Source organism: Anopheles ziemanni, chromosome 3 (assembly GCF_943734765.1).
Source record: "Anopheles ziemanni chromosome 3, idAnoZiCoDA_A2_x.2, whole genome shotgun sequence".
Lineage (NCBI taxonomy): Eukaryota > Metazoa > Arthropoda > Insecta > Diptera > Culicidae > Anopheles > Anopheles ziemanni.
In genome coordinates, this window is record NC_080706.1 from 58,762,334 (window position 1) to 58,777,794 (window position 15,461).

The 15,461-nt window shown below is 44.9% G+C and overlaps 1 protein-coding gene across 1 annotated transcript; it reads left to right on the plus strand.

The window, feature by feature from the left end:
- Positions 1–213: 213 nt before the first annotated feature.
- Positions 214–3,604, plus strand: LOC131285113 (uncharacterized). Its single transcript, XM_058313972.1, has 4 exons — positions 214–276; positions 587–709; positions 784–3,279; positions 3,383–3,604. Exons 1-4 carry the CDS (start codon positions 214–216, stop codon positions 3,602–3,604), a joined length of 2,904 nt encoding a protein of 967 aa, XP_058169955.1.
- Positions 3,605–15,461: the final 11,857 nt, after the last annotated feature.

The window sequence follows — 15,461 nt, forward strand, 5'->3', positions numbered from 1 at the left end:
AAGTGCGCGATGACCTGCTTGGCCCATTTGAGCGTATCCTTGTTCTTTGTCGGAAGCAGAAGAAAGCGATCGTCGGCCATGGTCGGGGCGAAAGGCTAAAAGCTAAAAGTGAAGAATCGTACCGACCTCGCAGTCGAAATCACGTGGCGTGCGGAGTGGCAAATGGGCCTGTCGTTTGGCCGCGGTAATTGGTGCGCGAGTGGGCCCGAGAACATGCTTAAAACGTCGTTTCTCCATCGACGCGTCGCTCTCGATCTGATCGATTTGGCACCGATGGTGTGGAGGCTTTTAATGCTTGCTCATTTTCTTGCGTAATTGGTACGTGGTGGAGATGGCCGTTTTGTGTTCTGTACGACCGATGTTTTGCGCTTTGCGAAGATCATGGTCATGGCACAATCGAAGCCACGAAGCTCGAGAAACGCTGCCATTAGGCAGAGAAACACTTAATCGCTTCCTTAAACGCTTGCCGGTGATGAAAACGATGGTACTTTCGCTCTTGGTCGGCCAAAGTGGGTCCGATGGGCATTGTTCTTTTTTGCATTTCTTCTGATTTGTTCCGCTTCGCTGTTGTGCTTCTCTTCCGCAGTTTCTTCTTCTGCTGGTACCCTTGGCGGTGCTTGGCAACCGACCACCGGCCGCTGTATTCGAGGATGTGTTCGAGCTAGGGCGACCCAATTCAGCCTTCCTGGCGACGGCCGAGAGTCGAAATGTAAGTGGGAGAGTTCTCATATTGCACTGCAGGTTACGTAGAGATGTTATGTAATTGCTTTACTTCCTTGTCAGGGCATGAAGGCGTATCTGCGTAAGAAATACCGCAACCTAAGGGATCCCGTCCCCCAAGCTTCCACTATGGCGGCCTATACCGCCGCCCACGAGCGATACCAGAACTCGGAGGAGAAGCGAAACGATCGCATCCGGATGGAGAACTTGCGAAAGCTTGCCTCCATCCGAACGAAGCGACTGGATCCTCAGGAACAGCAGCAGCAGCAGCACCATCAACTGGCGACGGGGAAAAAGGCGAAGCGTATTGATATCGTCCCTCGGGAGGTGTTCAAGTTCGAGCTATCCGATGCGATGGTGTTTCACCCAGCCTCCAAATCGCAGACGGCCGACCAAGAGCCGGAAGTGCGCACCAAGCGTGAAGCGAAACGGGTCGAACCGGTACCGCGCGAGATCATCCGGTTCGAGCTGGCCGATGCAATCGTCGCGTCGAAGAAAAAGGTCGAGAGCCTCGAGCCGGCCAACGGTACTGCAGCGGCGGCCCACAAAAGGCAACGACGCTCGGCCAGTCCGGATCCGCGCGATTACGTAAAGTTTGAGCTGGAGGACGCCAAGTCGCCGCAGAACTACACCGCTCAAGCGCGAAGCGCGCCGAAGATTACGGAAAATTTGCGACACCCGTTCACGTCCTCCGACAGCTACAAACGTGGCAAGGTGTTTGATGAGGTGGTCGAGCGTCCGGAAGCCGGCGGCAGGAAGACCGGTCGGAGCAGAAAGGAAAAACGTGAAAGTATAAGCCAGCTGGAGCCGGAGCAGGAAGAACTGAGCGACATGAGCCCGGAGGAGTCGCGGCGCGTCAAGGTACGGGGCAAAAAGCAGAAGCAGGTCGCCAACTACGAGGATCTTCCGCCTGGCGTGCAGAAAGCGATCGATATAGCGATCAAGGAGAATGAGCGAATGAACGGCAAGGGCAGGGAGTTGGGGCAGGATGGGCTAGCGGTGACACCGTCTACTCCGAAGTACTTCTTCGGTGACAAGAAGCCGAAAACGAAGAAGCCGTACAGTGGGCCAACCAAAATAACGGAACCCAAGTTTGTGCCCAGTGCGAAGATTTCGGAAACCAAGCTGCCATCGATCGAAGAGGAATCCAACGGTCAGACAGGGTTCATTCCCAGCAAAGCGATCGGCATGGGAACGAGTGGTCCGCAGCTGGAGGCAGGAGACGGTGGCAAAACTTCCAGTACGCTGCAAGGCATTCCAAAAGCCTGGTGGTCGTACTCTGACCTGCGCCGTCCAAAGCGTCTTTATCACAAGACGCCAGCGCAGCCTCTCGTCATCAGTCCACAGTACGTAAGCACGTTCAAACCTGCCGGCGAATCGAGCAGTAAGATGAACGACTTGTCACCGGGTTATCACCACCGGCGACCGACACTCTTCGCACCCGTATCTACGTCCGGTTCGGGCTCCAGCGGATCTTCGAACGAACATTATGCCTACGAGGGTCATCTGTCCAACGGTCCCGAGGAGGTCATCATTAAGGAGCGACCAAAGATTCAGTACGTCATCAAGGAGATCCCGGTGCCGGTGCAAATGAAGCAGCCCCGCACGAAGATCACCGTGCAGCCGAGTATTTCCATCTCGTACGATAAGGATATCACGAGCCCGGCATCAGGAGAGGGTAGCTCTGGTCGAGGATACGACAATCCGTACGGCCCAATAGAGCTTCAGTATGAGCACCGTCAGCCTCCGAAAGAACCGGCGAAATCGTTCCAGAATATGAAAATAGTGGTCCCGGATCCAAAAGAAGAGTCTCGAGAGCAGGAACAATACTACGACCATAGTAGCTACAACCATGGAGGCGGTGTCGAGTCCACTCAAGGACCACCCGCACACTCGAATGAGATCGACACGACCGGCAGCAGCATTGCGGCACTTTCGGCGTTGATCGGCCAGCGTCCGAGTGTGCAGCTCAAGGGATTGAACGAGCTGCTCCAGATGCCGATTGCGATGGGAAATCACCAGCAATTGCAGAAGCAGCAGCAACATCATCAACAGCAGCAGCACTACCAACACCCACAGCAGCGTCCTCAAGATAGTACGGCTCCGGTGACGTTCCCGGAGTCGTCTACACCTACGCCAAAATCGTCCCGACCGGGCTATCGATCCGTACAGATCGAGCATGGACCAAAGATTGTGTACGACGACAGTCTCTACCACACGGTACAGATGAACCCGCAGCTGCAAGTGCCTATGAGCAAGGAGTACACTCCGATCAAGGAAGAGGTACCGGACATTGCCGACTCGGATCTGATAGGACCGACGGTAGCCACTCCAACGCACGCGACGTATATCATAGGATCGCCAAAGTCAACCCCAGCTCCTATTGTGGAGCATCACGAATTTAACGAAGAAGAAGCCGGCCACGAAACGAACTCGTACCGCCACATCAATGTCCACAGCACCCCGGCAACACCGCTGGTTGAGTCGGTGTCTCATCACTACCAGGAGCAGCATCATCACCACCACCATCACCATGACGCCGGTGACGAGCACTACGATGTAAGTTAGAAGCTCAGAAGAAACCTCTCTCAAGGTTGTCGATCGTACTAACATGGAATGTTTTGCTTTCTTGCTTGGGTGGGCCTTGTTCTCCTCGTTTCAGGACTCGGAAGGATATGCCTTCGGGTATCGAGTGCGTGATTTCCACACAGGAAATGATTTCGGTCACGTGCAGAACCACGACAACGGTGTTACGCGTGGTGAGTATCACATCCTGCTGCCCGACGGTCGTGTGCAGAACGTCCGCTATACGGCGGATGAGAAAGGATTCCATGCGGACGTCACCTACGAGAGTGTCCATCCTGCGCCCCACAATAGGAAATAAGTGACCACAGCGCAGCAGATGGCCATTTACTCCCGGTCGCCTAAATCCTTCTGTGACGAACCACAACGATTCGAGAAAGTCATTCGGTGCAATTTGTGTTCCGAGTTAGCGGAGGCACCAACCTTACGATGCTACATGGAACGATCGCCATTGATATTTCGATTAGTCTCCGCTAGATGTCCTCAACCATCGTTGCAGGTAGAGCTTTGTGCGTGTTTGTGAAAAAGCTCGGCTAGAGAAAGCGCTGCAGTTAGCACTTTGGTGATCGTGTACGAAGTAAAAACGAAAGAAAATCAGATTTCTTCCAATGATTTGACATTTGGCAGTAGCCATTTACCCTAAATTTTTCAACTCTCTCAACAACTGTTTATTTAATATTATTTATACACTGCTCGCTAGCAGTTGCTGTCTCGCTAAACACTTTTGAAGTAATTGTTATGTTTCAATTTGTTGACTTGTTTTTCATTTGTTTCCTTTTAATCATATTTGTTTTCAATTCTATTATCATACTCTCATCCTACCACCTTAAATTTTAGTAGATGCAGTACTTAGACCACTGAGACTGCGTTGTATTGTGATGCAAGGGATCCGTGCAATGTGAGGCAACACGCTTCGGTTCGTTTAGTTCGAAATGAAAAGCGAAAAGTAGTTAGTGTCTCTTTAGTCCTGTAAGTAACCAACACCGTCAGCTTGACAGCTTAGTTTAATGGGATCTCGATCGTCGGTGAGGGCCGTTGACGGCACGCAGAGCGCGAATCGTCCGAAATGTTATCTCATTTTGCTACCGTTTACATTGGCGTGCCGAACAGACGGCGACGAACACTTCATGTAGCTTAGATTCCAGTATTTCAAGCCAAAACTAAACCGTACCTTTCTTGGCGTCTGTATTATTAATTTACGCTGTATAGTAGAGATTGTGTTTATGCAATAAATAAAGTTAAAATACCATGATTGGGTCATTGTTTGTTGTCTGTGTTTTGCCAGCAAAGGTCAATCTTCGACACCTAAATAAGGTTTCTGCAATGATTCTGATAATGATCATTTGTCAAAAGGCACTTAAGATTGACCAACGGTGTCAAGTTATGTTGAGGCGGCCCTGTTTTCTAACGTTTTTGAATGGATGCCTGAGATGTGCTTCCGCCAACCAACGAATGAATAACAAACCATTTAGATCATCTTCAACTGACTGTGCCGCTTTTCAGATGCGTTAGTTTCTCAGCGGCCAAGGAAAACGCTTTACCAAACCGCAGCGGTACGGAGTTTCGCACGTTTGCAACTCAATAACTTCTCACAATAAATCAGCACGTGCCGCAGATTCGCAGCTGCCAATGATAAGCGGCAGCCATCCCGTCGGAGAGTGTAATAAATCATTCATCAAATAACAGCAACTAACACTTTGTCAAATGGCAAAGGGCTAAAGAAGTGGGGAGTGTAAATCTGAAAGAGATATCTGATTCTATCTCTGTTGACACTTTGTATAATATAATGTCAAATGGTTGCAGTTATTAGATGACTGAAAATCGATGCTGTAATATTTGCGTAGATGCAACAGATAATTGTACATATTTCATGACTATAGAGATGAAATAACACGAAAATAAATACAAACCCAATTAAGAATGGGGCTTGATATTAATTAATTAAAAACAAAAGTAGAGTTGAAAAAAGACTTTTATTAAATGTGTTTCTTGTTGCACTAAATCAACATTACCAGTTTTTATTGCATAACCACCGCGGTCCTTTTACATGTTACGCTTTAGAAGAATTGAATTAATGAATCGTTCAACGAAGAACCTTGCACGATCGTCTGATGCAATACAAATACCACCTTTCAAAGGCCGTTTAAACAGCGCTGCATCCAAATTGAATCGCGCTGCATCGTTTCTGTGTACCCAGGATGGTGGCACATCAAGTCCGATGGCACTCATCGTCGGATGGCATCTGCATTGATTTACCAATAGCAAAGCATCGGTTAATTCCTATCGCCACGATCTGGTACCATCTTCGAAGGCCTCTAAGAACGGAGCAACACCTCCGGGCTGGTTGATATAGTTATTTACATCATATTTCATCGTTTTGCTCGTTTCCCCTTGTACCATATTTGAAGCCATCCCATGTTCCCTAGTACCTAGCGGTGGTTTAGAGATCGTGATTCGTTGCCGGATTCTTCCCCAAGGCGCTCTGGGTCGACTAGCGCTGTAGTTTGCCTAATTTTCCTAGTGATCAAATCGTATGATAAGTCTATGATCGGTTCACGATCACAAAATGAGATGTCTTTCCGGATCGATTCTGTAGGGACGGATTTTAAAGAGTTTTGTCGAAGGAATAGATTTGTTGGTACAAATCCGTGAGACGACCATTTTCCTCAACCTGTTCTACAATGACTCGCTAGATTATTGAGAGCAGCGTAGTGTTCGGGAGGTTTTGACATTTCTTGCCAGAAAACAAGGTTCATTCACTTTGCGTAAGGATGCAGTGGATCGTACGATCGGATCTTAGTTTCACTACTTTGGCCACGATGAGGGGGGGCTTTGAAATCTACATGCAGCAAACTCCACAGGGAGTCCCAAACATTTTCGTATTACCTACCGCATCATGCTCACCACTTGTAGAGAGGGTAGAACTCATCCACTAGCCACCGGCAACGCGTTGTCGGCATGTTGAAAATGGGAATTCTTGATATTTAGTAAATGCCGCATACGATTCGTTCCATTGCATGACATGATGACGCGAAGACAAGATGAAGATGATGTTTCAGTAACGTATAAAACCGTCTCGACAATCTTGTTGGTATACTTTTCTGTCCACCCTATCAATTCCATTTAATTATTTTTGAGGATCTTTAAAAGTTTGGAAATAACCTTTTGTGCAAATCACCTTGTATTTTAGTTAATAATGTTTACCGTATTTCCAAATGGCACTCCCATCCTTACCGACGCACGTTTATGTATTGTATAAAATCTTTAAAGTGAATATACCTTCCGCCACTCCTAGAGAAATTAAAATGGAACAAACGAGCACCTGCCATCCAACATCCGGAAATATCCATTCACATAAGCAATCCTGAAGTCAAGTGCAGGGCGCTTCAGTTTGCAAGGGAAAATGATTAATCGTTGTAGAATCGTTGAATGAATTGTTCGACGTTTTGTATCGGTCCTTGACATATCGAAACTATTCCATGCGAAGGGAAGATGTTTCGCGGTCGTGTGCCGTAAGTGATCACCGTCGTCGACCCGGATACGTAACTTGCAAGAGATGGGTGCTCGGTATCCGTGAGATAGATTTTAAAGTTTTTATTTTGCTGCTTTTCTACCCGAATTGAATGTTTACTCGTTGGCCCATGTTGAACCGGGCATAATCGTTTTTGACAGTGCAAAAGTAAAAACAAATGAAAAGAAACCCTCTTCAAATGTCTTTGAAATGGCCCAAGCACCCTTAAGTAGTGTTTAACACGGACCTTGAGGGGCTTCATTAAGGTCTGAAGATGGCAAATGGAAAACGAAACACATACAAAAGCGCAAAGGTATCGTTCATTTCAACTATTGTTTCATCGATGGTTCTATTCGAAACGTTCATGATTTGAAAAGTATAATTTGAACATATGTACACTAAGCAAGAAGTTAATCAATTAATTATCAACACCAGCAATCAACAATCATCGGTTAAGAGCATATTTTCATTTCGATGATTATTGCTTTTGTAACACACATCAGTGTAAAACAGCAGTTATTACAGCAACCTATGTGTTTTCGATACAAAATAATGATATTGGGAAACATTTAGCCATACAATATAATTTTCGTGATATTTTTATGTAATAAATTACCTCACACAACCAAAAAGTTAACGAACAAATACAATCATGGGTAGCATTTGCTTCGTTTCAGCGTGATGGTAATTTTTATTTTTATTCCAGTTAAAACCAGTAGACATTCGAAGCATTCAAAAAAATGATACTAAGTACTCTTTTTCAAGTAATAAATGTAGCTAAATTATTTCCTAATAGTTACTGGCTCATTTCTAGTAACATGGTAGTGATAATTACTAGTTTTAGCTGAAGGTTTGATTTTTAAAGCAATGTGAATAAGAAAACAATACTTAAACGTATTTGGAAAAACATAAGTCTATCATATTCTGATATTTGATTGAAATTTTAAATTTAGTGAAAGACTAAATAACTTTTTCAAACGATATCTCTCGTGAATATCGTACAGAATTGAGTGAATACTTAAAGTGCCAACGCCACTGGAGCTGGCAGCAACCCATACTTGCGGCATATTTAATTCAGTTCCTTTGTTCCTCGAGGAACGACCGCAACTTGCGGCACCCGATGGGTGGCGGGTGGTAATTGAATATGATGTAGCCCCGGCCGTGCTGGGCTGCGGAGGCTTGCCATCGCGGAAGAATGTCTAGCAGCAAAAACTAGTACGATGGCGTCTGCATGATAAGCTTGACTCACCGTTTGGTGTCGAAATTCGGATTGTGTTCGGTGGCCTTTGGTTGGTCGGTTTGCATTGATGCAACATTGAACAACAGACAATTGGAACGTCTTCACCGATCGATGGATTTCGCCAGCACTGCGTACGGCCGCGGTCCATCGCGGGCAGCATCGCCCACAAAAACACAAGACGAAACAACTTCGGCAGGTTGTCTGCTACCGGACTCATCCAATGGTAGCTTCTTTCTCGCAGGGAAAGGTTGTCCACGGTGGCGTAGGGGTTGTATAAGCACATTCTTGCGCTCGCCTGTCAAACCCTATCGCCGGCTCCTATCGGACCGCCCGTGTCGAACGGTATTCAAACGATCCGTTTCACCGGTGGTTTTGATATCTTCATTATTCTCTCGCAGCACTCCAGTCGCCGGCTACCGGTCGATGAGTGTGTCGCAATGCGGCGCTACCCCGTTTTTTTACTGCAGATGCCGTGTTCTGTGGGGAAGATGCCGCGTTTTGTGCCATTTCTTTCAGCCAGCGGCGGTAGTCGGTGCCTTGGTGGCGCCCGGCGGTGTTGGGTTCGGATCGGATTGACGTAGGACTTCTCGAATAAATCTGGAGCTGTTACAAATGCCAACCGATCGAAGATGGGGCCTCGTCGGTGCTCCAATCGGAGGCACTGTTTGGGGATTGTCGGTTGGTTTTGTTGAGATGCGTGAGAAATGACTGATTCCCACAAGCATTCGGTGTTCTTTGCAGGTGGGTGCAACCCAAAAGCAAATGATGACATTCAATTGAGCGGTTATTTGTTAGGGGAGCGAAATACATGGTAACTGGCGGAAAGGGTACGGTTGATGGCGATTGGTATAAATGCTGTGACTCTATTAACTTGACTTTCTTCTAGCAAATACACATGATCATTTGAAAATACAAAATCAAAAGAGTTTAACAAGTATTCAACACAGTAACACTGCAGAAGGTAAGGTAAGGTAGGAAACAGGTAAGGTAATAAATTCTCCGAATGGGGACTTTCGATTCACTTTATCGCAAATAATTAAACCAAATATGTATATCCTTATGTATTCGTTCTAGTTCGTCGCTTAACAGCTTATTAACTTTAATGGAGGAAAAGTAAAGCGCGTACTCTGCAATGTTATTTTGTTAAAAAGATAAACAACATTTGTAACAAGGTCCCTATAATCTTTATCAATTATAGGAAAAAAGTGTGGCTCTTTTGGCAAAAGGCTCCGTGGCATAGTATATATGACATTCCCAGAAGAACCTCAATGGAAAAACTAGTTATTTACTACACAAATGAACTTCGTGGTATATATAGAATGAAATACTAAACGAACCAGGTAGCCTACAACATTCATTGTTCAGTCAGAACAAAAAAACTTTTTACATTTAGTATTTTATTTACATGTTTTTATTATCTTATTAGTAATAAGTTGTTATGTGCTTATTGTACGCTCATTATGTGAAGGAACGGATCAAAACAAGTACAATTTTTCAATTTTTTCAGTTTATCTTCCCTAAAAACAATTGCAATATTGTCAAGGTCATCGTAAATCAGGAAAAAACCGACAATGTCGAGTTTACGATGTGTATATAGTACCGGTGTACTTTCTTAATGTTACGAAGTCTTTTTCCCTTGTCGTGTGAGCGCCATAGATCAAACCGTACAAACAAAATTAAATACACAGTAGCAAAAACGGTTTGCGGAGGGATCCAGGTAACGAAGAGATGGATACTATGGTTTGCACAATCAATAAACCAGCAACACTTTTCGGGTCAAAGTGGGTAAATGGAGTCGAAGATCATTTCGTGCACAGAACCAGGTTGAACGCGGTTGAAAAATATCCGGCACCGAGATGCTGGAAACGAAACGTAGAACCTTACGGAGCGGTTCTCGGTTGAGCCGAAAATATATGGCTGCCAACATCGCTCAACATCGCACCAGTGCGGCATCGATGGCACTGATTTATGATCGCTTAGCGTGGCGGTTTGTTGGAGGTGCGCGATCAGCAACACCTCACCGGCTGGCAAAGAACAACAATCGATACTGTGTTGCTCCACCGAGCTCACGCCACCGAGATTCGCCATTGACCTTGTCCTCGGCCTGGCACGGTGGTTTTTGCGGTATAACCGGTACCAGGACCTAGAGAAAAACAAAACCCTACGAGCTACGGGGCTCACTTGCTGAATGATGCGCGACAACGTCAATGCGAGACAAAAAGAGATTCGCCCATCACCCATGGCCGGTAGGTTGGACAATTGTTCTGGTCATTGTTGACCTAATTGCCGGACGTAACAATCGTCGCGATTGTCACCGAACGATGAAACCCTCCGCCGACTAACACATCGCCTCCTACGTCCTTGATCGTTGATTCCAAGCGAGATCTTTTGCCAAGCGGCTAAATCTCAGACGCCATACAGGATGTCTTCCTCGGATGAAGAGGTTGGCAGTTTGAGCGGCTGCGACAGCTGGCGACAAACTGCAACGATTTGTAGCTGAAATAGCTGGCAAAAACAAGTCATCCAATGCAGAAGAACCGACCGACGTCAAATGATGCGGCGGTATGTCCGATGCTACCATTACTAATTGGCATCTATCCCTGGGGCAAGACTGTACATGGGCCGCCGGCAGCAGCAACGGCAGCAACACGATCATCTTCACGTATCGTGAAGGATCTTGGGATCGTAAAGTTGACCAGCGCGAATGAAACAAAAACAAAATGGTCTTCACTCCAGGAACACGAAGGTACCACAAAGTACTACGGAACATCGTAAGTAGCGGCGTCGTTTTTTGTGTCTATGCTACTTCACTTACAGTGAAGTGCGCGATCTGCACAATGCGATAATCGAACATGAGTTTGCTGTGCGAGGATTGACGACGTTTTCCCTGTTGATTTTCTTGTTGTGCCTCCAAATTATTGTCATTAGCTGCAGTTGATGTTCGTTTCGAAGCAAAAAAGCAGATGATAGAATCGGAGAAACAGAGAAAGGACCATCTTTATCTACCAGCGATGCTTTTCATCGGTGCCGAAACAAAGTTCCATCGTTATGGCACTATGTTGACATGTTTTGTTAAATTGAATTCACATCAACATTGTGTTAGATATTGTGCACTAGGATTGTACTAACTTTTTGAGCACAAAACGTCCTTGGCCGAACGACATCATCGCCATTCATTGCCACATCGATCGCAGCTAGCATACCTAGCAATCATGAGTGACGTGGGTGCTTTCGGACCCCCCGAAGGGTTTTTGGAATAAATCATCACGCATGGCTTTCAGAGGTCGCTTTACCAGATCGTGTTTGGTCGTCTTCCTGGCTCGTCTTCTTCGGTGGTACCAGGTTTAATGCGGCCAAACGAATGTTATCCAGCAAAACAAAATCAACAAAAAAGAGTTCGTATCTGTAGGCTCAGTTTACCTGTCTTTCAAGGAGATGCCAAGCAAAATAAGGGGATGCTACGAAACGGTTGTGAAATGCTGTTGGCCAAAGACTATGAAAGAAACGAAGTGCTTTTGCTGGGAACGGTTGTACAACCTCTGGCAAATTATGCTTCCTTAGTTTATTTCGCTGGTGAAGAACTTAGGTATGAGAGGTGATCGAATATCTTCATTACTGTCCAAGGATTTGTACGAAACTTTATATGTATTTCAATGTCTTTAAGACACCATTCAATGTCGCGTCCTGTATCGACTTCCGAGTGTTGTTTCTTGCATCCTTTCGAGCTCGAATATTCAACCCGACCTCAAAGAAGAATACATATCTCACTTAAATTCACGCTTTTTCCAGCCATTCACTGGAGATCACATGTGGCTCGTGACGATTATTGAAAGATTATTGAAAGGGTAGTTGCAGCGCCACCCGGTTCTCAGCGACATCGGCTTCTGATCGAATTTAGTCAAGGAAAATCACTTTTGCAGCAGAATGCGCCAACACATTCCCTCCGACGTGAGCGGAGTTGGTGTGGAACAAGTTCGCTTCGGGTGCAGTGCTGGGTTTTCGCGATCGCAAAACGTGTGATGGCGAATCGGTATAGCATCTAAAGAAGATCATCGGCAAAGTGCCCGCCTCGGGTCGAATGGTATTTGCAGCACATTTCAGCAGAGGAATGTGTGAGTGTGTGCTCGATGGTGTACGTTCCGTATGTGCAGGAAAAGGAGATCGCTTGGGATGTTTTCATGGAAGAACATGATCAAGCGCCATTGCAGGTGGAGTATTGTTGCGATGCTGCCACTAAACCACCTTCAGCTACAGGGAAGGGTACATCCAAGGGTGTCGCAGTATCAGCTCGAGTTCTTGGTTGCGCCGGAGTGGCTCGGCGTAGAAATCGAACTCGAAAAAATTGGCTTGCCCACTAGGAGTGGCATACATCGAACCGTAACTAAACCGTCCCCCACTTACAAACGCCTTCCGGTGGGGATCGAAGGTAGGAGGACTGAGGAGCAGCCCGCGAATACTCCAGCTACGCCACGTTGATGCCACGGGCTGCACACACTTGCGAATTCATATTTGTTAAAGCATAAATATCAAGGTAATATCATCGCCCGGACGAAGACGCCGCTCGAGCAGGTTAGAACTACCACTGGCGGGATTTACCGACGAGCTTCGCAGGTGCGGGGAGCTCTAGATCCTCTTGCTTCTAATTGTGGAGTATAAACGATAGAGCCCTCCGGGCGCAAGAAACGATCCCCGAGAGCCCGAACCGCGAAGGTGGGAATCTTAAGCATTTGATGACGCAGATCCACATCTCCTTCGGCGAGCAATTTGATGGGGCGCTCGAAACAGGTGAGATTAGTTTTCTAGACTAATGTGTGTGAATGTGGCAGCCCATGTTGTGTGCTGCAGTGTGAAAGGTTTTCCATAGATTCATCAGCACGGCTACCGAGGCCAACATGGGCATTGGCTAAGGTTCGAGGATGAAATTTTGAAATCCAGTGGTCTTTACGAGCTTGGATGTTGCAAACTGTGCTAAGTATGCACGAACTGCTGGAGCCGGAAAAAAGTCCAGATTTAAGGTGACGTGATCAGTGTCATTAGCTTAGCACTTGATTACCATGATACGGTTCTATCCCATCAATTCTGCTAGCTCACCGTAAACTCGTGGGAACTCGTGTAAACTCGAACTATGAAAACGATCTGCAAATTGACAAGCGCTTGATCAATGGAGTTTTGAAAATTACTTTAAATGAAGAGAATGTCTATCAAAACGAACCATATTTTAGAAAATTGAATGACATTTTAAAAGTGATACATTTGGTTCGATGATTAGCATATTCGATCCAAAACAAACCTTAAACTAACAAAGTCCGAGCACCGCTCTCATAATCGAGAAACATCGTTCCCAACACGTAATGTTTTGTTTTATTCTCTTTCCATGGATTTATTAATATAAGCAAATATTTCAAAGCATATGTTTCATATTGTTTTAGGATCGATGGGCAATAAATTTGAATACCGATATTATGGATAAGCGTCGAGGTCAGTTCTATTCTACTCACACAAGCGTAACAAAAATGGTAAACGTGTCTACCTTGAAATATGACATTATAGAATCGATTGTTTAAATAATGCCCCTAATTTGGCAGGCTTTAGTAAAAAAGGTCAAAGGCTTTTTTATAACATGTGCCTACAGTCATAACTGCCAAGAACAATTCGCTGTAATGTATTGATAATGAAACTCCTGTGTATAACACTGTGACAATATCTTTCAATAGATACGAATAATTTGTACAGTATTTTAAAAGAGACAAAATATATGCCAGCATTATCGTTTTATAGGAAATGAAGAACAAATCCACAAAACAGAAGAATATTTATTCCAGAATCAAGCGGTAACAAATACGATTTGACAGGACAAGTTTCAAGCCCTTATGATATTTTATTATCCAACAGTTTTTGAGCCATGCAACATCGTACTACAAGTTAATAAAGGAGCAGGAAAATATTAATAGGTTTTGGAATCATTCACTCACAATAATTCTAATAATTGTAACAGGTCAAGTCTACAACTAAAAGAAAACTGCAGCGCTGAAAACTTTAACCAGTTTCATCTTCCTGATATTCACCAATGCGTTTTTGATGATGAACTTAACAAATTGGAATATCGACATTCTAACGAATAATGCTGCACATGTTCGGGACACAATATTAATTAAAAACTATGTTCCATTAAATATTCAAATGTTTAATGTGCGAAATCGTTATCAGTTTCCAAACTAGTTACGTTTTTAAAAGACTTTTCAATGCAAAAGTCAATATTAGAAATTCAACTAAATAATTTGGCTTTGCTATTAATTTAATGAGAATTGTTTGACGAAATTTATTCAACCAACAATATTCGAAGAGTTCACTACAAAACTAATTTATTTGTAGCAAATCAGTAACATTTAATTTGATAGAAAAGCAAATATTGAACATTTTTTTAAAATATTGCACAGTGGCTCCATTCATTTTCCCGCGTAGCGTACCGAGTAAATGAAGGGAATTCGATCTCTTTTTTGTGAAAAGATAAATATAAAATTGCTTTGCATTGCTTTTAGTTTGCGTTGAGCTATAATTACAAGGAAAACTCGAATAAAACGACACGTTGACAAGAAAAGTTGTTTGTTTTGATTGGTTCGAGCAGAGCACTTCTGAAATCAAACCATCACTAACAGCTTTAATCACGACACTTTTTGTAAATGCTTGCAAAACATTACCGCAATTTGCAAATCTTGCAGTGTTTAGTTCAATAATTATGGAATTTAATGTCATGCTGCGCATAGAGCTGTGATCTTTGGACAAAGCTCAGAACTTGGCTTTCTGATTCCGTACCTCCCCTGGAAGGTATTTCAATTATCATAATCATTGGTTTGGCTCCCAGCTGGAGCCCATCTTCACTGGAGTTACGCCTGGCAATTGCTCCACGCGCCAAAGTAAAATGTAAAATTCACCCTTAGAGTGACGCTGTTGCCCCCATCGGATGGTGTTAATAAGATCCCGAGGAAAAAGTCGTAGATTGTGATCTCGTCCACCGACAGTCGGTGCTGATCGTGATGGGCAAGTGCGGGCGGTGTTGGTTGATTTCGGCAAACCCTCGCGAACTGCCTTCTCCGCCAGAATCGGTCATCGTCTGAAAACTGGAACACAGTACAGAGCCAGGGGTGGCGAAAAAAGAAGAAGCCAAAACAAATAGACGAACCAAACCGAACAAGGGCCCTCTATCGAGCTATCTGTCAGAAGTCGAGCGTGAAGAAAAGTAAGTAATTGCTCAATTTTTCTACGCAAATCTTACGGGGAGAATCTTCCCACCGCCTTGGTTTCTTACTTCGTGGCTGTCCAAAACGTTTGTGGGTCTCCCTCCCACTTTACAGTTTGGCGTTGCATAATGTTTCGATGATCGCGAGCAGCAGAAGCACCGCGTCCGAG

Coding starts and splice junctions, on each gene's coding strand:
- LOC131285113 (XM_058313972.1), top strand. CDS start 214: ATGCTTAAAACGTCGTTTCTCCATCGACGCGTCGCTCTCGATCTGATC. Junction 710..783: donor CGACGGCCGAGAGTCGAAAT/GTAAGTGGGAGA, acceptor CTTCCTTGTCAG/GGCATGAAGGCGTATCTGCG. Junction 3,280..3,382: donor CCGGTGACGAGCACTACGAT/GTAAGTTAGAAG, acceptor TCCTCGTTTCAG/GACTCGGAAGGATATGCCTT.